We start from the raw sequence: 24,244 nt of genomic DNA, 5'->3' as shown, positions 1-24,244 counted from the left end.
ATGTGATTGCCGTGGTGTCTGAGAAATTCCCAGGCATGGTGGTCTCCAGACATGTTAGGTATTTCTGGATATGTCACTAGGGAGGCATAAAGTGGTTGAGTACAGTAAGGATGAAGGAGCAGAACAAACTCCATTTGAGAAAGAACTCCATTTTAGACAGGACCTAACTGGGGGTGGGGGGTGGGGTGGGGGGGTGGTGAATGCAGCCCAGCAAAGTCATAAACATTCCCAAGAAACTGTGCCTGCTCTGGTCAAAGTGACCCAGCAGGGTGTCCAAACAACAGATGATTACATCTGCTTGCTCCAAACGTTCTTGTAGGTACCCGATTAACTGCTGTTTTGACTGTTTTGAAATTCCCTTATACCCCAACCAATGAATTCAAAAGTTGTATACTTTTACCCAATCCTGAAACACTAAGGCTTGTGCTACCCAGCTTGCGGTTTTTCCCTTGTAAAAAACCCATTACCCTGAGAGCTCTGGGCCGTTTCCCCCCACCTGCCATGATGATGTGTTGGATTGCAGACTGAGTTAACTAACTCGTAATCAATAAACCCCAGTGTGTTTGCATCGGATACCAGCTCTGTGATGGGGCCCGTGACACGGCCATAACAAAGCAGTTTGGTGTGAGTGGGTCAGAGCGCCTCTTGTAAGCTACAGAGATATCCATCATGGCTAGGCTGGTAGCATCAGAGAAAGGAGAAGTTGGTATATTACATTTATTTTCAAGTCAGGAGTGGCCACGATGACCATTTAGTACCATATTAGGGCTGTTTTAAAGAATTAAAATTTTTGTATATTCATGCTGTTTCAGTATAAATTGAACAAAGTCAAGAAGTCAGAACTTAGAAGCTTATAAACCATATTTTAATTTTGTAAAATAAAACTCATGCATGAATTAGAAGAATTATAATGAATTTTAGATGAGGGTTTTTATACATCCTCATCCCTGTGTGTAGATGAGTGTTTTCCTGTCCACATCCCCGTGTGTAGATGAGGGTTTTCATACCCTCACCCCCATCTGTGATTTAAGGTCCAGAAAACTGAAGTCTCTTCTTATCCAAGGTCAGACCCAGGACATATGCCACCAAATTAATGTCATTTTTGCACCGTTTTCCTTGGATCTCTTTGAATTAGAATGCCACTTTTTGTGTTGTTTTCTGTTTTGGACAGAGTCTCCCTCTACAGCCCAGGCTGACCTTGAACCCACAATCCTCCTGTTATCTTACAGCCCAGGCTGACCTTGAACTCAGAATCCTCCTGTGTTATCTTACAGCCTAGGCTGACCTTGAACTCAGAATCCTCCTCTGTTGTCTTACAGCCCAGGCTGACCTTGAACTCAGAATCCTCCTGTGTTATCTTTTACGTGTTGGGATTACAGGCCTGTGACCACGTGACTGCCTCTGCAGAACTTCACGCCAACAGTTGTCATAGGGATGGGTTGTATGGATAATGTTAGTCCTGAGAATCTCTTCTGGCCGTCCTTGCCGACTTACCTCTCTTGTCGTCCATCTTCTCCACCCTGCTCCCTCTGTCCACAGATATTGCAATTGCTGCTCCGTATGGAGGTGAAGATAAAAAGGGACTTGTTTATATCTTTAATGGAAGATCAACAGGCTTGAATTCGGTGCCCTCTCAAATCCTCCAGGGCCAGTGGGCTGCCCAGAGTATGCCCCCAAGCTTCGGCTATTCCATGAAAGGAGCCACAGATGTGGACGAAAATGGATACCCAGGTACTTTTCTACAAATACACGTGGCCCTTGGCCTTTTCTATTCTGTTCTTACCCGTCAATCCATTTAATGTTTAAAGACTGACGAGGTCTTTACTGGCATCATCAACAGGGACAGGAAGAACACACAGCCATATTTGATGGGAGTGTACAATAGCTTATAATAAAGTATCAGAAAAAAATGCAGAAGCAATAAACAAAAGCCAAATGCACAGTCTGAGTTTTGAAAATACCATCCATTGATTTTTTGTTTTTAATAAGCTAGTATTTTTATGGACCGGTGCAATGATTGATGGGTGTGCGCGTGCACATGTGCATGTGTGTGCATGTGCGTGCATGTGTGTGCATGCACGTGTGTGTGTGCGTGTGTGTGTGCATGCATGCATGAATGCACCTGAATGTGGAATGTCTAGTGTTTCCTTATGTTACCTTCTATTTTGAGACAGGGTCCATCACTAGGGGTTATAAATATGGCTAAGCTGGTGGATAAAGCCCTAGGGTTGCTCCTGTCTTCCCCTTCCCCTCCCCCATGCTAGGATTGCATCAAACCTGGCTTGGGTGCTGAGGGACGCAAACTCACGTGTTCACACTTTGTGCAGTAAAGAGTTTACTAATGGAGCCACCAGCCCAGCCGCCTGGACCAATCACTCTGATTTAAAACAAACAAAACTTCCATTTCACCAAATTTTCTTAATTGCAATTGTATGAGATGTAAGATAAATTAGGTAACAATGAGGCAATTTGGGGGATGTGAAAAGCAAAAAGGTAACTTGCCAAGGTTCCCACTGGGTTAATCTGCAGAGTGAGACCATCCATCCTTTAGACCCTTGTACCCTTTGAGGATTATAACGGATGAGGATCAAAATGCATCCTTTCTTTAGAAAAACCAGATGACCTTTGTTGTTGAAACAGCTAATGTGGATTCTGTGTACACGTTCAGTGACGTGCTCACGAGTGCACTATGTGCATGCAGAGCTTAGTATAGCAAATGTGTCCTTCCATCCTTCCATCCCTCCCCCCCATGCATGTATACTTTGTGACTGTTTGAGGCAGTCTTGTTATGTATCCCAGGCTGTCCTGGAACCCATGGTCCTCCTGCCTTTGTCTTGTGAGGAGTTGGGATTGCAGGTGTACAGCATTGTGACTAGATTATTCATTCATATACACACATGCACACACACATATGCATACATATACAAGAGTATGTAATCTATGGGTTTTGTGATTTTTTGTCTGTATGGGTGTTTTGCCTGCGTACGTGTCTATGCATCAGGTCTGTGCAGTGCCTGCAGAGAACTTGTTACAGACAGCTGTGGGTCACCTTGTGGGTACTGAGAATTGAACCTGGATCTGCAGGAAGAGCAGCCAGCGCTCTTTACTGTGGAGCCATCTTTCTAGTCCCGTGTTTTTGTTGTTTGATAAACAAAAAAGCATCATGCATTATATACTGTTCGTTGCATATCAAGAATATTTATTCTAAAACATGAATTTTATGTTTCCCATTGTAACAAATAACTGTGTATTATCTTATTTTGCCTTATATTTTGGTACTTATGTCCATATGTATAATTTTGTTGTGTGTCCTTGAATATTTCCTCCTGACAACAATTCTGTTTTTGTTATTTCAACAACAGTGTGCTCTTGTGTGTGTGTGTGTGTGTGTGCGTGCGTGTGTGTGTGCGTGTGTTTAGGCTCTGTAGTAGTGCTTCTTTGTACGTGTGGCTGAGGGCACACACACATGCACAGAGGTAGTGCTTGTCTGTATGACTGTGGGCACATGAGGAGCTGAGAGGATGTGTGGAGGTCAGAGTATAACCTGGTTGATTCCTGCCTTTCCACCTTATTTGAGACATGGTCTCTGTGTGCTGCAGCATAGCTTGCCTGGGAGCTTAGATCCTCTCATCTCCTAGTAGAGGTGTGTCAGGATTATAGACATTTGCAGTATGTCCGTGCTTCTTACCATCTGAATTCAGGTCATTGGGTTTGCCTGGCAAATGGCTTTTACTGTCTCTCCAGCCCCAAGAAGCATTCCCCTTTTGAAGCCATTGATACAGATTGCCAATTTTCAATTTTATTTCCTCAACAAAATGGCTTTTGTCAACTTCTGAAGCACTCAATGACAGTAAACAATTGCTCATTTTCCCATACTTGTTCTCCGTTTATAATACTTTTGTCTTTATGATATATGAATAATAATATCAGTGGGTAGTTCTCGGGTATTCATGAGGATAAGCATTTTTTTATAATGTATATTCACCTTTGTAAGTACTTAAAGTATCTCCTTGTTTGAAGTACTTTTCTCCTTTCATTCATTTTTTAAAACCTTGTCCAGTGCCTCAAATATTGAGACACTATCTCTTTAATTTTTGTAATTATTTCCCAGTTTCTCATATTAGCATCTAAGATGTACAGAAATTTCAGATTTTGATGAAATTCAATCTCTCCATCTTTGTTTTTTCATGTATTTTTCTGTTGAGAGAGCCTTCTCAGATTTAACTTGGGTATAATGTGGGATAGAACTCTAATTTAATTTTTATCCAAATTATGAACCAGTTTTACATGAAACACAAATACGTTTTGTCCTGGCTGCTTTGAATTCTGCCTGCTGCCATATATGGAATATTTGCTTCTTGTTTGGGGTTTCGTTTTGAAATAAGAGAGAAAGAAAAAGTAATTTCAGAATGAAATTGCACACTGAAGAAGCTTAGCTGTAAGGCTGTCTCTTGGGGGATGTGTATTTTGGGCACATAACACATCCTCATTGTTGTTCTTTTTACTAAATACCCTTTGAAAAGATTACTTGAATTTTTTTAGTTTTATTTTATTCTTATCTTATGTATGTGTGTGTATGTCTATGCATCGTGTGTGTGCACAGCCCATAGAGACCAGAAGAGGGCACAGGATGGACTGGACCAGAACATCTAGAACTGGAGTTACAGAGGTTGTGAGCCACCTTGTGGATGCTGGGAATCAAACCTTTGTACTCTGGAGTCAAACCCTGGGCCTCTGGAAGAGCAGCCTGTGCTCCTAGGCACCAAGCCACCTCTCCAGCCCTTGAAAATATTCTTGTCTGCCCAAATGAGAGTCTAGTTGGGGATGATAGTTTATTTATCATTTTGACGTAGTTTCTCTCTATGCATATTATAATTTTAATTTCCTGGCTTTGAAAATAAAACCCAGGGACATTAAGCATGTCATAGAATAATGCATATTTTAAAACCACTTTTGTTACTAACTATTTTTTTTGCTCTTTCAAGACTTAGTTGTAGGAGCTTTTGGTGTGGATCGAGCTATCTTATACAGGTATGTTCCATATTCTTTAATACCAGGAATATTCTCAATTATTTGAAAAAAATTATAGTTAAGTACTCATTTTTGAATTTCAGTTTAATTTCTCCAAGTAATGACAAAATTATTTTTCTGTTCAAGCTTTGCTGCAAATAGTATATATTCAAGGAAGTCTCAAAGAATAGAGAACTATAGTTTTTTACAGATATTTTTTAGAGAAATATTCAGAAGTTCTCCTCATTAGCTTTTAAGCTTTGTTTGGAGACATTCTTCTGCGATTTTAATCAGTCATCAAGAATGTATGAGGAGCAGCAGGGAGTGACTTTGCCTTGTGTGCTGCGCCCTATTCCCAGACTCCCACAGAAATAAATTTAAGAAAACAGAGGTTTACATAACTTGTATCTCAGTGGTCTATGGCCATAAGGGTGGTGTGTCATAAGTATCAAAACATTTATTTCAACTAGAGCATAGTGAGTAAATCCTCGTTGGTGAGCTGCATCCATGCTCTCAGTACGGAATGTCATCCCTTCCTCTGCCTCTGAGTACCAGCCGGCCTCTTCTGGGTCGAGCTTCCTGCACTGCTGGGGGCTGAACTTGGCAAGAAAGTTACCACTGCGGTTGCTAAGGCTCTGGGATCCATCAATTTCTTCACAGTCATGGAGAACAAACTTACAGATTTCTAGAATTTATCATTTGAAGCAGTTTCATTGACCTGACCTCACTATTTTTTTATTATTATAATACTTAAGAGCTGTGCATCGTAAATTTGCAAAATTATATTTACAGGTTGAATATCCCTTGTTTGAAATGCTTGAGACCAGAAGTGTTTCGGATTGTGGAGTTGTATGAATTTTGAAGTATCTGCAGAGACTTGCCAGTTAGGCAATTTTAATCTAAAAATCCAGAACTTGAAACAGTCCAACACGTTTTTGAGCATCTTGTTGGTGCTCAAAACTTTTTAGGTTTGAGAGTCTATAGCATTTAGGTTTGGAGTTTTCAGATTATAGGAATACTCATTGTATATTTTAGTTTATTGTTATAGTTTAATAACTTATTGTTCATAAAGAAACACTTGGATATGGTAAATATTCAAATAACTGAGTTGGACATGGGTTGGAGAGATGGTTTAACGGTTAAGAACACTAACTGCTCCTCCAGAGGACCTGGGTTCAAGTCCCAGCACCCACATAGTGGCTCACAACTCAGTTCCAGGGAATCTGACAACTTCTTATAGACATAAGTGCAGGCAAAATACCAATGTTCATAAAATACAAATAAATTATTTAAAAAGGAGAAAGCAATTAGGAGCAGGTACTGCTCTTGCAGAGGACCCCAGTTCAGTTCCTAGCACCCGTATCATGCAGCTCACCATGGCCTATGACTCCACAAGTTCTGATGTCCTTTTCTGGCCTCTGCATGCATCTGCACTCACCCTCATAATTAAAATAATAAAAACAGGCATTTAAAGCACATCCGGTACACTTGTGTGTGCCACACTGTGAGGATTCGATTCGTGAAGAAGCCCCACACTTGCCCGTATCCGCCTGTCAGCACAGGGGGGTTTGTGACACTCACATTCCTCCCTGTGTCTCTAATTAGCTGAATGTCCTACAGCTAGTAATCGTTGTGCTTTATTGTGCTGAATTCAGAGAGGCTGACTAGTTGTCGCTCTTGCCTGGAACTGAGCAATTGCCAGGATGCAGGACTAAATTAGGTCAGGTGTGGGTCATTTAGGCTAGTACAATTGTTGTTATTGCCGGCAGTGATGGGCTTGAACTGCATCTGTGGTGAATGAGACTTTTAATCAGTATATTTTTTAATAATATTCCTCGCTCTTTTTTCCTCTTCCTCCTCTTTTTTTTTCTTTTCTCTCTCTCTTTCTCTCTCTCTCTTTTTTTAAATTTAAAACTAGAGCCAGGCCCGTTGTCACCGTAAATGCCGGCCTTGAAGTGTACCCTAGCATTTTAAATCAAGACAATAAAATCTGCCCATTGCCTGGGACAACTCTCAAAGTTTCCTGGTAAGGATCTTTGTTATGTACTAGTTGTGATTAAGATGAATACCTCCGTCACTGCACCACAACACAGAGTTAGGCGGCTGGACTGAAGTATCACTGAGGCGGTTTCTGTGAATGCAGTTGATTTTGGTCTCTGGGAGGGGACGGTTGGTTCCTAGAACTACCCTCCACCACCTGGGACACCGAGGGCTGATTGCATTAGACAAGTGAACTCGGGTGGGCTGCAGGACTGGACCTAAATTAGATCGTAGAATTTACATTTAAAAACTTTTTTTTTCTTACAGTTTTAATGTCAGGTTCTGCTTAAAGGCGGACGGCAAAGGAACTCTTCCGAAGAGGCTCAGTGAGTATCTTGGGCAGAGTCAGTGAGCTCATGGCGCTACAGGTACAGGGTTGTGTTTCAGGGCCCACAGGACAGTTACTGAAGCAGTTGTCCTCATTGGCTTAATCTGCGTCTTCACTCGGAAGACATTTAGGACACAAAATAGATATAATTACTTTCTTCGGCAGCTTGCCGGGCAGTTCAGCTGCCATGTGTTTGCGACTAGACACGGTGAGCATTTAGAACGTTGAGCGTCTGAGGACGAGGGGTCGATGCCACTTTGTATGAGTCTGTGCACTGCTGTGAACCGGGGAAGGCTTTTGTCTTCCTTAGAAAGGGGGAAAGGTTTGTGTGGCTGCATTTAGTGTGTGCAGCCAACACCACCCCTTCTATGCTGAAACGGCGGATGTGGTCCTGAGAGCAAGGTTTGCCCGTTAGAGTGGATGGTGTGGTCACTTCTTGTAGCAAGTAGGAATAGGGTGGAGAAGAGGGCTGAAGAGCTGAGTGGAGTCAGTGTGAACGTCAGAGGACAGCAAGCTGGACCTCACCGGAAGACCGGATTTATGGAGAGACCTCCAGGACATGAGAGAGCAGGGGGTGGGGGGACCCCGGAACTCTTTCCCACCTGGAAACAACCTCGAGAAGCCTGCAGTGGAGTGAACTCACTGAGTTTGAAAAGCCGCACAGATAGGGCAAAGTAGCTGTGAAGACCAGAAAGGGGATATACCTGAATTAGAGTTAAACATTTAAAGACACTTACAAAGAGACTGGAGGTTTAAAAAAAATTGTAGTATAGCCAGGTGGTGTTGGCACACGCCTTTAATGCCAGCACTCGGGAGGCAGAAGCAGGAGGATCTCTGTGAGTTTGAAGCCAGCCTGGTCTACAGAGTGAGTTCCAGGCATCCGGAACGGTTATACAGAGAGGCCCTGTCTTTACAAAAAAGAGAAAAAAGAAAAAGGAAAAAAGAAAAGAAAAGAAGAAACTGCTTAAATAAATAAATACTAGGAGGCAGTAATTTTAACAATTGCCCATATATTTTAAATGATTCTTAATCCATTCGGTTTTCTATGGCCACATGCTTCAGTTAGGACATAGTCAGCTGTCACTGTAAGGGGCAGCTTCATGGGAAACACCATTGTAAGTGATATAGACGGTTCACAGTACTCAGTATGGTGACTGGATGCACATTAATCAATACCTCTTATCAAAAGGCGCAGGAAGTGGTGTGCGTGTTGTGTGCACTACCAATCTGCACCCTCGCCCCGTGGAGAAGTCTTAGTCTACTCTGTTCCACGATGTCTTTCCCTTAGCTTAAATTAAAAGTCCCATTTTCCCCCTTCTGAGAAGCTGGTTTCGTCTCTGCCACTGCCATTATATGACACTTTTGGGGGAACAAGTGAACTACTTACTATTTTCTGCCATTAATTCCTTGCTTTCTCACCACCGTGCTTGGGCGTTTTAGTGAGTTTAGAAGTGACTTACTTTTCAGAAATGGGTATCTCTGCTTTGAGGGGGACTCTAGGTTGCTAGGACAGAAACCTGCCCCCGAGGAATGTGTTGGTTATAAATGCTTTGGTTTGTATAGACTTCCAGGTGGAGCTTCTTTTGGATAAACTCAAGCAAAAGGGAGCAATCCGACGAGCACTGTTTCTCCATAACAGGTCCCCAGGGCACTCCAAGAACATGACCGTTTTCAAGGGGGGACAGATGCAGTGCGAGGAGCTGGTGGCCTACCTGCGGGTAAGAAACACTCTCTGCGCCGCTGGCTTCTCTGTCGTGTGTACGGCTTTTGCTTTCTGAAAACGGTGGTCAGCCAGAATGAAAAACCCAGAGAAACGTGCCCGAGAGTGTCAAAGCTCAGCGGATATGGTTTATTCCTGTCAGGCAGGTGCTTGAGGAGGCCTTCTATTACAGAACCAGTCATGCAGAGACTTGCTTCTTAAATATTGCTGGAATCTCTAATGTCCAAAAATTAAGTCATCCACCAAAAGTCCCCAGTGACTAAATTTGAAATCTGAATCATGAGCTATCATGGGAGTCTAGTTTGAGGCAAGAGACGGAGTCCAAAGCAGGGCTGGTTTTGACTGTAGACATCAGCCAGGAATTGGGATTTGCCTGGGAACCTCGTGAAGTTTGAGACTCAATTGATTCTTGCCTGATATGGAAGGTTCCTGGCACAGAGATACATCATAACTCCAACATGAAAGAGTACAGCTTCTTGTATAGGGGTAGTTCAGTTTGGAGAGCAGGTGAAGTTCAACCAAGCAGGAATCTCATCTGTCTGTCTATCTATCATCTATCTTTCTATCTGTCTATCATCTGTCTGTCTATCATCTATCTGTCTGTCTATCTGTCTGTCTGTCTATCTATCTACCCACCCACCAATCTATCTATCTATTTCTCTATCTGTTTTTTTTATTTATTGCATATGATTGTCTTACTTTCATGTATGTGTATGTGCCAAGCATGTACCTGGTGCCGTGGTAGCACCAAATCCTCTGGAACTGTAGCCACACACTCCTGTGAGCTGCCATGTGGGTGCTGGGAACTGAACTCGAGGCTTCAGTGTTCTTTAAGGAGCCATTTTCCAGCCCCATAAAATTCATTTTTAGAAAAAGACAAACAACAACCAAAAACCCCTTCACGTTTCATGGCCAGGCAGTAAAGAAAGAGAGAATCAGCCAGCTTCTTACAATCCCTTCAAAGGCATATCCCAAATAGTAAGATCTCCTGCTAGGCTGAGTGTTTAAAAAGTTCATGTGTTTGGGTGTTTTCCCTCCACAAGTGACTGTGTACCAAGTGCTCACCTGGTGCCTATGGTGCTCAGAAGAGGGCATCTGTTCCTGGACCTGAAGTTACAGATGGTTGTGAGCCACCATGTGGTTGCTGGGGACTGAACCCAGGTCCCCCAGAAGAGCAGCCAGTGCTCTTAACCACCGAACCATCCCTCCAGCCCTTAGGCTTACTTCTGGAAGCTTCTGTCACCTCCCCGTCTCACCAAAGCCTGCACCACATAGACCTGTGGTGGACACTTCAGATCCAAACCACTTCAGAAATCAGTAATTGAAAAATAGGCGGAAAAGTGATTTTTTCTGAAAAAAAAAAAAAACACCAGAAATGTGGTCTTTGGTGAAAGTGATCATAACAGAAATTTATTTTTATCTGTCTTGAAAATATGTCACAACGGACTATTGTGGAAGTGGAATATAGGGAAAAACATATGTGTACTTTAAGTGCTATTTAATTTGTGTGAAATGTTTGATAAATTTGCAAAAATGAACACCTACCTAAAATTTGAAATTTAAAAGGGACATAATGATAGATAAAATTGAGACTGAAATTACAGAAATTCTTGAATGACTATGTACCAACATATAGGAATCTTAGACACGCATAACACACCTGCCATAAGAAGACATGAAAAACTGGGGTGGGTGGTGGTGGTGTACTTCTTAATCCCAGCACTTGGGACGCAGAGGTAGAGGCAGGTGGATCTCTAATGGTTCAAGGCCAGCCTGGTCTACAGAACAAGTTCCAGGACAGGCTCCAAAGCTACACACACAGAAACCCTGTCTCAAAAAACAAAACAAAACAAAAAAGAAAAGAAACTATGAGGAACCAATAGCTATAGGATAACTCATATCTTTATATTATATATACTCATATAATGATTATATATTCATAATATACTCATATCTTTATATGAGTGATTCTATTGTTATTTTAATAGTGAAACTTTCATTGAAAATAGTTTTGGGGTTTTGTTTGTTTTTGAGACAGTGTCTCCTGTCATTTAGGTTGGCCTTGAACTTACTTTGTAGCTGAGGATCACCTTGAGTCCATGACTCTCCTGCTTCCACAGCCCAAGTGCCCCTAAGAAATCTTTACCCAAAGAAGCATAAGACTTTAGAATTTAGAAGAAATTTCACATAAATAAGGAAGGGAAAACACCTGAGCATCTTACTTAGCTGCAAGAAACAAACAAGCAAGCAAAGCCCTCTGATCTGAAGAAGCATTCAGGACTTAAGAGACCGGAGAGGCAAGCATCTTAAGTCAGGAATGTGAGCAGATCCAAATTTAAATTTAATTGAAGTCTTCCAGTGTCTGCTCACTAGTCTGGGTGTGAGGGATGGAAATCCACTCTTGGCTGATGACCCTTTAGTAGTTAGGAAGATTTGGGACAATGAATAGCGCTGTGACACAGAATTTATAAGATTCATCATTGCAACAAAACCAAATTCAAATCACTCAAGGAGTTTTAGACAGAAGAATGGAAACTGTCGTATGATAACCTATTAATGTGCAGTGTGGATTCATCTTGGAGATATGGATGAGGCTCAAAGTGTTAAATCAAAAGAAAATCATAGATTATGTGAGAGCTCGTTACCAGTTAGCCAAAAGAGAAAGAGAAATGAAGAGTACACTGTTGTCAGTGTTTATGCAGTGTTTATCAGATCTATATAAAATGTGACACTAGCAAAGCAGGTATATCAATATCGGCCATTATTGTAGGCCATAAAATATGTTGAGACCAGCTTGGAAACAGCTGTGTCGATAGAGCACGTAGGGACTGGCAAACTGAATTTCATCAGCTCTTAGCTGAGACGGGAAGGGAAGGTGGAAAGGGAAAGGAAGAAGCTGGATGACTTAAAGCCGCTTTAGTGTCCTGTTCCTATGTTGGGCAGTTGCCTGAGTGCCAATTTTACGTGGGGACATAAAATCACAGCTCCCTTTAAAAGAAGACAAGAAAATAACGTGTTCTGGGAATGTGGGTGACCATGGCCTGGAAGCCTCCTCCCCTGGAGCAGAGTCTAGGTGGGGTTGTGTGTGTTTTTACAGACACAGAACAAAGGGAGGTTGTCCGGGCCATCCCATCCGTGAGATAAAAAGGGCAGTGTAATACCTTCTGTAGAGTCCAGTTGTCATCTTTAATAAGGGAGGAATATCTACAGGATGTAGAACTTTATCTTGTTCTTTGGTTGCTGGAGTTGAGAGTCCACCAGCTCACGGATGAATTCCAATCGTTTCATCTAGCAGTCACAGAAGTGAGTTGGATGCCGAGGTTTATAGCTAAGAGTTGATATTTATGACAGCCCCAGTTCTCAGTCTACACTATAACATCTCCTCCTAATTGGCAGAGGTCAGCTCTTGGCAGGCTATGATGTACATGTGTGGTTTCCCCGGAGAACTTGGGTTGACAATTAACGTGCTTCGTAGGTATTTTTGGGAGTCAAGGTTTCATTAGGAAACAAAACCTGCTGAATAGTTCTTACTGGACAGCCGCGTGAGTTTCACGTCATGCTTACTACAGTTGCCACAGTGGTCCAGAGGTTAGAATTGAAGGTTCTAATGATGAATTTGGCTCGTTTTGTGGCTTCTCTGGAACTGTGGGTTTCTCCCAGTAGTTTGGGTTGGTGTCATCTTTAACATGAAGCCCTTTTCTTTCAGGATGAATCTGAATTTAGAGACAAACTCACTCCCATCACTATTTTTATGGAGTATCGGTTGGACCAGAGGACAGCTGCCGACAATACAGGCTTGCAGCCCATTCTGAACCAGTTCACTCCTGCCAATGTCAGCCGGCAGGTAAGAACACTTCCCAATTTATTTTTGTGTTCTTAAATACCATAAGGGATATATGTGTGTGTGTGTGTGTGTGGTGTGTGTGTGTGTGTGTGTGTGTGTGTAAATATATATATATGCTGGTAGATTTTAACTAAAGAAACCAGAGGAAGTTGGTCAATGGTGGTACACACCTTTAATTCCAACACTCGGGAGGCAGAGACAGGTGGATCTTTGTGAGTTCGAGGCCAACCTGATCTACAGAGTGAGTTCCAGGACAGCCAGGCAACACAGAGAAATCCTCTTTCGAAAAACTTGAAAAAAAAAAGAAAGAAAGAAAAAAAGAAACCAGAGGAGAAATAGACTTGTGAACATGGTTCTGTGTTCACAGTTGATATTTGGGGTGAGTGGATGTTGTACTGATGGTTCATTTGATGCGTGAGCTTCTCTGTGTGGTAGTTTATTCAGAAATAACTTTTTCCCTGTGCATGATAGTATGCATTTTGATATATGGGCTCTAATTGTTTTTTCTCTATAGTTTTAGATTTATTTTAGAAATCTTTATCATTATTGTTACTATTTTTTGAGACAAAGTCTCACTAAAATAGCAACAAATAAACCAAGAATGACTTTACCTTTATTTTCCTCCCCAATGTTTTTGTTCCTTCTATGCCTTTGGCCAAGATCTGTGTTCTTGCAGTCTTTCTTTTGAGATTTTTTTTTCACACTGTTCTTTATGGCACATTTCCTTGGCCAGATTAAAAAAAAAACCTCAAAGCAAAACAAAAACAAACAAAACAACAACAACAAAAACTAACCAAAACCAAGTTTAGACTATTTGCTATTTTCTTCAGGTTTATCATTCTACTACTGGTTTCTTCTTTTCTTTCCCAATGGGTTTGTACATGCTGGGCTCATTTGACCATTTTCTCCTTACTTGATGCTTGCAGCCAGTTTCTGTGATAGCAATGGAGGCCATTGTCTGAATGAGGAGTTATTTTGTCTCAGTTCATTCAGTTCAGACAGGGGCACAGTTAAAACGAACCCTCCTTTCTTGTACCAGATTTCACTCCAAAATGTTAACAGCTGATCTGAGATATACAAAATTGTCAGCACTTCTGTTTTCTCCCCTTATTCTTGATTGCCTGCACTCCATGTTTAAAGATGAGTGGCCAGAACCCACATAGAAAAGAGTAAAATATTTTTCTTTTAGGCTCATATTCTACTTGACTGTGGGGAAGACAATGTCTGTAAGCCCAAACTGGAAGTTTCGGTAGACAGGTAAGTTTTACTCCAAACAGTAAATATGAAATATAAGAAAGTTAAATGGAAAAACATTTAAATTTCTATTAAAAATGCTAATGTTTTTAAGGAGAAAAACTACCAGTAAAGAATAATGCATGATTTTCTTCACAATAAAGCAATTAATACCATGGTTAAAATAAATACCCACTATGTTTTCGCTAGGTGCCTGGCTGGGCAGATTTATGACAATAAGGTTTGGTTGTGCCTTGAGACCCTACTAATTGCCTCGATCTGCTTCAGTGTGGGCATGGTCTGAACTGAGGGATGTCCTTGCCACTTGAGATGACATGGAGAAGATTGTCGTGGGGATTAGGACGAAAGACTAGTTCATCGTTTAGCAAGAGCACCAAGGAATTAGAAGCACACGCCCAGATGTAATGTGACTTTGGTCACTGCCTGTAAAGAGCAGTGGTTTGTGACTGGCCACAGTGTTCAGTCCGGGAGACGTACTGAGCATGCAGCGCGCTGGTTTCGGGTTTCTCCTGAGCTGTGAGACAGGGCAGGATGTCAGTGCGGTGTCTTAGCTCCGGTTTCTTTGAACAGTCGCACGCTCCCCATGTAGTCTTTCTTCACTGTTGGATTTGAATTAACTTGCAGTGATCAGAAGAAGCTCTACATTGGGGACGACAACCCTCTGACCCTGACGGTGAAGGCGCAGAACCAGGGGGAGGGCGCCTACGAAGCGGAGCTCATCGTCTCCATCCCACCACAGGCTGATTTCATCGGGGTTGTCAGGAACAATGAAGTAAGCAAGCAGTCTTTTTAACATTTATGGGGTAGTCCCTAGTCAGTGAAGCCCAAGCTTAGCCATTCTAAGACTAAATGGCTGGGCAATAGAGTGCATGTCTTAAATAATTCCTTTCAGGCCAATACCTTGAATAATTGATATGGAATTACTAGGTTTGCCAGCCGAGCATCTGAGACATGAGGTCAGCTAGATAAGGTCTCTAAACCTGCCCATCGTGTTTCTAGTTAGAGGCCCTATGGTCAGAATCCGAGTCCTCCAGGGAGCTTTCTTGATGGAGGAAGGTCATTGGTTAAAATAAAAGAAGCTGCTTGGCTCTCATTGGTTAGGAGATAGGTGGGAGGAGTAAACAGAACAGAATGCCGGGAGGAAGAGGAAGTGAGGTCAGACTCCACAGCTCTGCTCTCTGGAGCAGACGCAGGAGAGACGCCATGCTACCCGCTCCCAGGCAGACACACGCCATGCCCCAGCTCCGACCCAGGATGGACTTAGGCTAGAATCTTCCCGGTAAGACCGGTGCTCACAGATTGTTAGAGATGGGTTGATTGGGATATCAGAATTAGCCAGTAAGGGCTAGAGCTAAGGGCCAAGCAGTGTTTAAAAGAATACAGTATCTGTGTAATTATTTCGGGGCATAAGCTAGCCGGGCAGGCGGCTGGGGATTTGGGGACGCAACCCTGCCGCCGCCCATATTACTACACTTTCTGACGCCTGTACGTTTACACAGCGCAGTAGTCCACAGCTCCGGTTTTCTTTTCTACTTGCTCAAATAGATTTATTTGCTTCTTTAAAAAAGGAATTTAAATATATACACAGTATTGAATAGGAACTTTATAGTTTCGACTTTTTTTGACTATTATTTTCTTTCTACTTTCCCCAACCCCACTTCTCTTTATTTTCTTTTTTGTCTGTAAAGGCCCTAGCAAGACTCTCCTGTGCATTTAAGACAGAAAACCAAACCCGGCAGGTGGTGTGTGATCTTGGCAACCCGATGAAGGCTGGAACTCAAGTAAGGCAGCTTAATTCTATTGAGTTGTCTCCTTATAAGTAGAATATAAATATTTCGTCCTATAAATAATTTTTCTCTAGGTTTGTTTATAGTAATTTCAAAGCAAGTTGGGTTTTTCTTCATTATTGTTGCTAAGGGCGTAGCGCAGGACCTTGAACATGCTTGGAAAATGTCGCACTGCTGAGCTACATCAAAGCCCTGGGTTTTGCTGTTTGTGTTTTTCTTTCTTCTTTCCTTTCTTTATTTTTTGAGACAGGGTTTCTCTGTGTAGCCCTGGCTGTCCTGGAACTCACTCTCTAGACCAGGCTGGGCTCGAACTCAGGGATCTGACTACCTCTGCCTTCCAGAGTGCAGGGATTAGAGGTGTGCGCCACCACTGCCCGGCTTGTTTGTGTTTTTAAGATAGGATCTTGCTATGTAAACTCAGCATGACCACAAACTCAAGTTCTTCCTTCCTTTATTTCCTAAGTGCTGGAATTACAAGAGGCTGTGAACCACCATGGCAGCTCTAGGCAGTATCTTTAATTTTATCTATCTATCTATCTATCTATCTATCTATCTATCTATCTATCTATCTATCATCTATCTATCTATCTATCTATCTATCATCTATCTATCTATCTATCTACCTATCATCTATCTATCTATCTATCTATCTATCTATCTATCTATCTATCTATCTATCTATCTATGTTGTGTGCATTTGTGTTATGCCTACACATGTATGCTTGTATGCTACACACACTGTGGAAGTCAGAGGACAAAGTTTAGGAGTTGATTCTCTTCTTCCAACATGGTTTATGGACCTGGGAACTGAACTCAGGTCTTCAGGTTTGGCAACAAGTGCCTTCACCCACTGAGCCATTTCACTTGCCCTCAGAGAAGTATCTTTAAATTTGTTTTGATTTAGAGTTTAGTTTTTAGCTGAGTTCTGCTCAGCTTAACTAGGATGCTAACATTATAGGTGGAGCTGTATCCTCTGCCGTAAACGTCTCTTCACACTGCCTTAAATCTGGTAAATAGAAGGAAACATGATTTAAACTAAGGACTAAAATTATACTTTTAGTATTTTGAGCCAGGGTGTCTCTGCAGCCTTGGCAGACACCAAGGCCTGTTACTCTTAGGTGAGATAGTGTCCTCTTACTAACTTAAAGCCTTATATCATCCAAGGAGGAGAAACTTAGTTGGGTGAGGCATCCTCTTCTGATGGGGAGCAGGGTACTATCGAGCAGGAAGCCAAGCGCCCAGGGAGGTTTTCCCCAAGTCCTGCAGAAGAGAAGCAGGGTTTGTGTGTCACGGTACTGAGGAAAGCAGGCCTGTACATGGGATGCTCTCCAGGCACACTGATGGCAGTTATGTGCAGACCTGCTGCATGGTCTAAACGTGGCATGCTTCTTCTCTGAGTGTGTTTCCACAGGCATTCGTTATCCTGGATAGATGCTCTATGGGGAAGAGCTTTTGATTTTCTCATTCTCTGGTTTTCTAGCTCAGAGGCCCTTTATGTCCTGGCTTTTCTAAGTAGCCAGCTGCAGACTTTGTAACGTGAGTGCAGCACGGTGGAGGTGCCATTTTCCCATGCCATCTATGTGGTCCCCAGGAAGCCTGTTCTCTTATACCTTCAGTTCAGTTGTTTTCAAAATCATTCTGTATTCTGCCTCAGGGCTCAGCCTGTGAGTTGCTGGGGAGGAGACAGTGGGAGGTGTGAGGAGAGACTTTCTGCTTTTAGTCCAACTCTTTCACGCTGTGCTCTGACTAAGCCTCCAGTGTTCCCTGTCTGGCTTCTTCACTCAGGTTAGTTCAGCTTCCTATAGCAAGTCTTGGGACTCAGTTGCAGGCTTTCATTGCAACAATAAACACGGAAATTTTTAGAAAGGTGGTTATTATTGTAGGTAGGTATGGCTGTAATCAATAATTGTTAAATAGCCTCCATCATGACCTCAGTGGAAAATGAGATGTAATTATTTTTGTTCACTTTTACTGTAACCTCGTCAAAAGCATATTTTATAATACACCTTTGTATGTGGATGTCAGATTTGAAGTTTCTGATTTAAATGAGGCATTAATTATTCATCATTACCTTCCCCTCTCCAGCTGTTTGCTGGCCTCCGTTTTAGCGTCCACCAGCAATCAGAAATGGATACCTCTGTGAAATTTGACCTGAAAATCCAAAGGTATGAAAAACAATGTATTAGGATAAAATAACCATGTTTCCTTATAAATACATTACATACTACCCTTTAAAGATGGAATAACATAGATTAAAATTTCAGTACTTCATTATAAGATTCTTTAATCAGTATTTAATTAAGCAAATGGCTATCTTGCTAATTTGAGTTTATAAGACAAATTAAGCATTAGGAAATAAAAGTTATCTTCAGCTTTGAATTGCATGTAATTAAAATAATCACTTGATCAGTAGGGCTTCAGTTTCTGTGCCGCCTTGGATTGTTTAGTTTTAGTTCCCCTGAGTTTTCCCTTTTATGGCTTTGATGATAAATGTGCCCGATTCAGTCCTGAGTGTGTTTGTTTTCCCTTTCTTTTTCAGCTCTAATTCTTTTGACAATGTAAGCCCTGTTGTGTCTTATAAAGTTGACCTTGCCGTTTTGGCTGCTGTTGAGATAAGAGGGTAAGTGTGAGCCTCCAGTTGACTATCACGTCATTGTGATTACTTCTGAAACGTAGCTGCTGGACCCTGGCTTCCTACGGGCAGCCACTCCCGCTTAGTGCTTGGCTTCCCAAGGCAGTGGGCTCTGCAGAGATGAGACCCTGAAGGTGCTCCAGGGGGCACAAACACAGCCACCTTAAAATACGTTGATTGGCTTTCACAGCCAGTTGCTCACTGATTCATTGATGCAGGCTGATTTAAGAACAGTAGATTTTATGCATACAAAGCTTGTTCAGGCAAATGAATGGATTTAGAAAACATATTGAGTGAGGTAACCCAGACCCAGAAAGACAAATGTCATATGTACTCACTCATAAGTGGCTTTTAGACATAAAGGAAAGAAAGACCAGTCTACAACTCACCATCCCAGAGAACCCAGACAACAATGAGAAAACTAAGAGAGAGATATGTGGATCTAATCTACATGGAAAGTAGAAAAAGACAAGATCTCCTGAGTAAATTGGGAACATGGGGACCATGGGGACCATGGGAGAGGGTTGAAGGGGGGGAAAGGCAGGGGAGCAGAGAAAAAAATTATAGATCAATAAAAACAATAAAAAAGAAAGAAAAATGAAAGCTTTTCATTAACAAGCTTTTCCTTTGAGGCTTTTTATAATTAGGTCTGGTTTTATTCCACTGAATATAGAACACTTAGGGGAAAGAACTGGTTATGTTGTTTGATATTCACGGCAGGTTTTCTTTGGTCGTTGTTTAGAGTCTCAAGTCCTGATCATATCTTTCTTCCAATTCCAAACTGGGAGTACAAGGAAAACCCGGAGACAGAAGAGGACATTGGGCCTGTTGTTCAGCACATCTACGAGGTTTGCAGCTCTCGGACCCAGTAGAAAGTTGGCAAAGTGGGGGCAGGGGCTAGGGCGAGGGAGAGAGCTTTTAAAAGCAATCCTGTACGATTTTTATGTAGAGTTTGCATTGTTTGAACTTATACCAAAAGTACTGTTTGTAAGTTCGTTTTTATAGACACATAACTTTATGTGTTTAAAAAAAGCGAAACCAACTCTTTCTGAATGAAAGAGATAATCCTCGTGTATGCTCCACAGCCTTTTGAAGTTCTGATTAAAAGCTGGAAATGCCTGTAATTAAGCCGTTTTATTGTCTATACAAAGGCTATTAAGTCAGCCTTCTGACATTTTCATCCTGGTAGATCTTTCTGCACTTGAGATAAACATTGTTTGGCTTTTGTGCGTAGAGGTCACGATTAGATCCCCATGGTAGAAACGGCTGCTCTTCAGATCCCATTGTTGATATGATTTCTAGTGATCACTTGGTGGAAGGAAAATAGGTCTAATCTTTGTCCACAGTGCTTACATCTCCTTTTTCTTATTAGCTAAGAAACAATGGTCCAAGTTCGTTCAGCAAGGCAATCCTAAATCTCCAGTGGCCTTACAAATATAACAACAACACTTTGCTGTATATCCTTCATTATGACATTGACGGGCCAATGAACTGTACCTCGGACACAGAGATCAACCCTTTGAGAATTAAGGTAGTGCGTTTTCTTTCTGAATCGATAAATGAAACACATGAAATACAAACAGCTATTTTAATGTATGAACTCTGCAAAAAGTATTTTAGTTCAAAAGTAGTATACTAAATTTATGTAATAGTAAGAATCAATTCTGTGAAATCAAAACGAACCATATTTTTATGAGTGTTCTGGAAGCCTCGGGAGTTATTCTTGACCATGGCCCACTGCATCTCAGTTTATTAATTATATAATACTATTTTATTGTTGGAATTTCTGTCTTAAGAATAATATGATACCATTTTACTTGGGACTCTTGATTAACAGGGTCTAGGAAAATGCTATAGAATTTTATATATTTTTGGTGATAGTAATATTTGTTCTAGAACATATATTTACATAAGAATATTATGTTTTATATAGTCTACGAAAAGTTCAGGGAATAAATAAAAATAAACCAAGCTTGCTGGCTCATACCTGTAATCCCATAACTAGTTTGAGACTATCTGGGATTACATTTTGTGCTCAAGGCCACTCTATTCTGTATAGTAATATTCTGTTTCCAAAACCCCAAACCAATTAAACTCAAAGCTCCTAACAACACTCATCACAGATGCACTGTAGAGTCTCAGGCTCTTTCAGTGCTGCTCTCGGTTCCCCTTTAGGGATGCATGGGGACGAGCAATGCGTAGGAAAAGGGAACTTTAATAAATTCGTAGGGTACATTGATGACTTTGATCTTTTCTTTTCTGTCTTTCCTGTTCACTGACTATTAAGAGGTAAATTTTCTCTCGGATCACATTTGCACAGACTGTATGCTAACCATGTCTAAGCATTAATGTCCAAATGTCGCTGTGAAATGTTTTCCCGTTATTGTTTAACCACCGTCTTACAATCCATGTCTCATCTCTGCAGACACCCGAAAAGAATGACACAACCACCGGACAAGGAGAACGGAATCATCTCATCACCAAGCGGGATCTCGCCCTCCGGGAGGGAGATGTTCACACTTTGGTAAGTGCCATCCCAAGTACGCAAAGGGTAAGCATCTAAAAATACACGATTTCAGGACAGACGACATCATAGCGCAGTGCCTAAAAGATCACGCTTCAGTTCTCGCTCTTGACCCTGGTCACGCTGGGGGCAATTCTCAACCGACCCATTTAATAGATTGTTTAATAAAAGCATTTGTATTCTAACTGACTTCCTTGACTGTGCTCTGTTACCTGAACTTTTCTGATCTCATCTTTTTCTTTGATACTTCAATGGCACGTTGCAGGAGAAACCAGGAGACCAAGTGATGAGAACGTATGAAGGGAATAATTAGTTCAATGATTTCCTGTACTGTTTGAAAAAAATGAGTTGTTTAGTCTTTTTAATTTAATTTAATTTTTTAAAAAAAGTAGATCTGAAGCCAACACTACTACTAGTTGTTGTTATTGTTGTTATTATTATTATTATTTTGGTTTTTCAAGACAGGGTTTCTCTGTGTAACCCCGGTTGTCCTGGAACTCACTCTGTAAACCAGGCTGGTCTTGAACTCACAGAGATCCACCTACTTTTGCCCTCAAGTGCTGGGATAAAAGGGGTGTGCCACCACTACCATCACCTCACAGTAACATTTTCTTTTATAATTTGTCTGTTTTTTTGATACAGGGTCTCTCAATGCAGCCCTGGTTTTCCTGAAACTTGCCATATAGACCAAACTGTCATCAAACTCACAGAGATCCACCTGCCTCTGTCTCCCAAGTGCAGGGTTTAAAGGCACGCACCACCATGCCTTACAGTCACTACTTTTTAAAAACTTATGTTTGTGTATTAGATTTTCATTTGTGTGTGTTTGTGTATTTGTGGTACATACATGCCATGGTATGCCTGCAGAGGTCAGAGGACAGCTTCTGGGAGCGACTTCTCTGCTTCCAGTTCTAACTTGTTTCCACCAGCTCCACTCCTTCACGGTGTGACTTGGACCATCTTCTTTGAGTTTTACTAACCTTGGCTTCTGATTTTCTGCCCTTATCTCCCCTAGAATTTATTTACTACTGAATCTATTGGGGTTCTTTCACTCCAGGACCTTCTCAGCTGACTCAGGAATATCATAGGTGACTAGAGAGATATCTCAGTGGTTAAGAGCTCTGGCTGCTTCTCCAGAGGACCCGAATTAGGTTCTCAGCACCCACAATAGGCAGCTCATAACTATGACCACAGCTCCAGAGGGAGACAACACCTATGGTTTCAAAGAACACCATGTTTGCATTCATGTTTGCTTATCCCCACACAGATGCACACAATTAAAAATAAAATATTCATAAAAAGGAAAATTAATCAGAGCTTGTAATGTAATCAGCTTTATAACATAATAGCCTGTAAACCACACATTCAGGGCCCTTGCTGATGTGGGAAGTCCTTCTGTATATGGGTTGCTTTTATTGGTTAATGAATAAAGAAGCTGCTTTGGCCTATAATAGAGCATAGTAGAGCTAGGTGGGAACACTAAACTGAATGCTGGGAGAAAGAAGGTGAGGTCAGTGAGACACCAGGCAGCCGCCAGCAGGAGACAGATGTGCCCAGACCTTGCTGGTAAGGCACAGCCATGTGGCGATACACAGATTAATAGAAATGGTTAATTTAAGGTGTAAGAGCTAGCCAATAAGAAGCTAGAGCTAATAGGCCAAGCAGTGATTTAATTAATACATTTTCTGTGTGATTATTCAAGTCTGGGCAGTTAGGAACTAACAAGCAGCCTCCATCAGGACCTTGCTGTCTGTCTGTTTGCACCTAGTCTCCCACACTGTTTCTCTCGTCCCCATTTTGCTTTAAAAAATATAGTATTTACTTTTTATATTGAAACATTTTTCATTTGATAGATTTTGATGAGTTCCTCCCAGATACTCCCCCACCTTCCTACTCAGCTAATTTTATGTTCTTTTTCTATTTCTCTGTAAGAAACAACAAGAAAGAAAAAAAAACACAAAAAAGTCCCACAGAAACAGAGGGGGGAAAACAAAAAACAAAACCAAAAGACCAATAAGACAGAAAAACACCAAAGAAAAGCAAAATGAAAAAAGTCCACAAACATACTATTGAGTCCCTTCTGTGTTGGCTAACTATTCATCAGCATGTGATTGTCTCTCTGCGAGTCTCATGCAGAAGAACAATTACTGTTCACTGATCCTTTCTTTTCTGCACTTACTGTGATCTGATGTTTATGCCTTAAAATTGATGACGTTTGTGTCTTAAAAAATGTTGAGGGGTCCCCTAAAGATTGTTGAGTTGTTATAAAAATGAAATTTTCAATATTATATATTTTATGTTTCTAGAATAATTTACATTAAAAAAAACACTGATTTTGCTGTGTGTGATGGCACACGCCTTTAATCTCAACACTGGGGAGGCAGTAGCAGGCGGATCTCTGCTAGTTCCAGGGCAGTCTAGTCTACACAGTGAGTTCCAGGGCAGTCTAGTCGTCAACACAGTGAGTTCCAGGGCAGTCTAGTCTACACAGTGAGTTCCAGGGCAGTCTAGTCAACACAGTGAGTTCCAGGACAACCTGGGCTATATAATGAGACCCTGTTTCAAAATAAATAGAAAATAAAATAAAAAACAATTTAACAAAAAGCACAGGGTTAACTGTTGTCTTGTTTGTTAAGCATTGTTCCTAAAAGGCAAAGAATCTATACACTTCCTCTTTGGTCTTCTTGTAAGAATGCTTCATGTTCAAATGTTAAATATCAGTGTTAAAAAGAGACAGTGTGATCTTACTTTGTAAGTGAAAGTGGTTCATCCCTGCAGGGCTGTGGAGTCGCTAAGTGCTTGCAGATCATCTGCCAGGTCGGGCGGCTGGATCGAGGGAAGAGTGCGATCCTGTATATCAAATCCCTGCTGTGGACCGAGACATTTATGAATGTAAGCGGACGGATGCACCCGCAGATTTGTTTGTTTGTCAGAGGAATAATAAAGGCCTTGCCACCTGAGAAACCATCCCGTTTTTGTTTCCATTCAGAAGGAGAACCAGAACCACTCTTACTCCCTGAAGTCGTCCGCGTCATTTAATATCATAGAGTTTCCGTACAAGAATCTTCCGATTGAGGATCTCTTCAACTCCACACTCGTAAGTCA

The 24,244-nt window shown here is 41.5% G+C and overlaps 1 protein-coding gene across 2 annotated transcripts in view; it reads left to right on the top strand.

Moving 5' to 3' along the window:
* The window catches only part of Itgav (integrin subunit alpha V), a 70,886-nt gene that overhangs the window by 41,638 nt on the left and 5,004 nt on the right, over positions 1-24,244 (top strand). For both annotated transcript variants that reach the window (XM_075984733.1, XM_075984732.1), the window contains exons 13-28: positions 1,540-1,731; positions 4,986-5,031; positions 6,929-7,036; positions 7,318-7,376; positions 8,942-9,096; positions 12,805-12,942; positions 14,132-14,199; positions 14,821-14,968; positions 15,885-15,977; positions 18,069-18,148; positions 18,523-18,603; positions 19,358-19,463; positions 19,988-20,146; positions 21,041-21,139; positions 23,918-24,031; positions 24,129-24,236. In XM_075984733.1, the coding sequence (XP_075840848.1) occupies positions 1,540-1,731; positions 4,986-5,031; positions 6,929-7,036; positions 7,318-7,376; positions 8,942-9,096; positions 12,805-12,942; positions 14,132-14,199; positions 14,821-14,968; positions 15,885-15,977; positions 18,069-18,148; positions 18,523-18,603; positions 19,358-19,463; positions 19,988-20,146; positions 21,041-21,139; positions 23,918-24,031; positions 24,129-24,236 (1,754 nt within the window). The remainder of the gene's footprint in view (positions 1-1,539; positions 1,732-4,985; positions 5,032-6,928; positions 7,037-7,317; positions 7,377-8,941; positions 9,097-12,804; positions 12,943-14,131; positions 14,200-14,820; positions 14,969-15,884; positions 15,978-18,068; positions 18,149-18,522; positions 18,604-19,357; positions 19,464-19,987; positions 20,147-21,040; positions 21,140-23,917; positions 24,032-24,128; positions 24,237-24,244) is intronic.

Source organism: Microtus pennsylvanicus, chromosome 9 (genome assembly GCF_037038515.1).
Source record: "Microtus pennsylvanicus isolate mMicPen1 chromosome 9, mMicPen1.hap1, whole genome shotgun sequence".
NCBI lineage: Eukaryota > Metazoa > Chordata > Mammalia > Rodentia > Cricetidae > Microtus > Microtus pennsylvanicus.
Note: the sequence above shows the minus strand (reverse complement) of the source record. Positions and strands in the feature narration are given on the sequence as shown.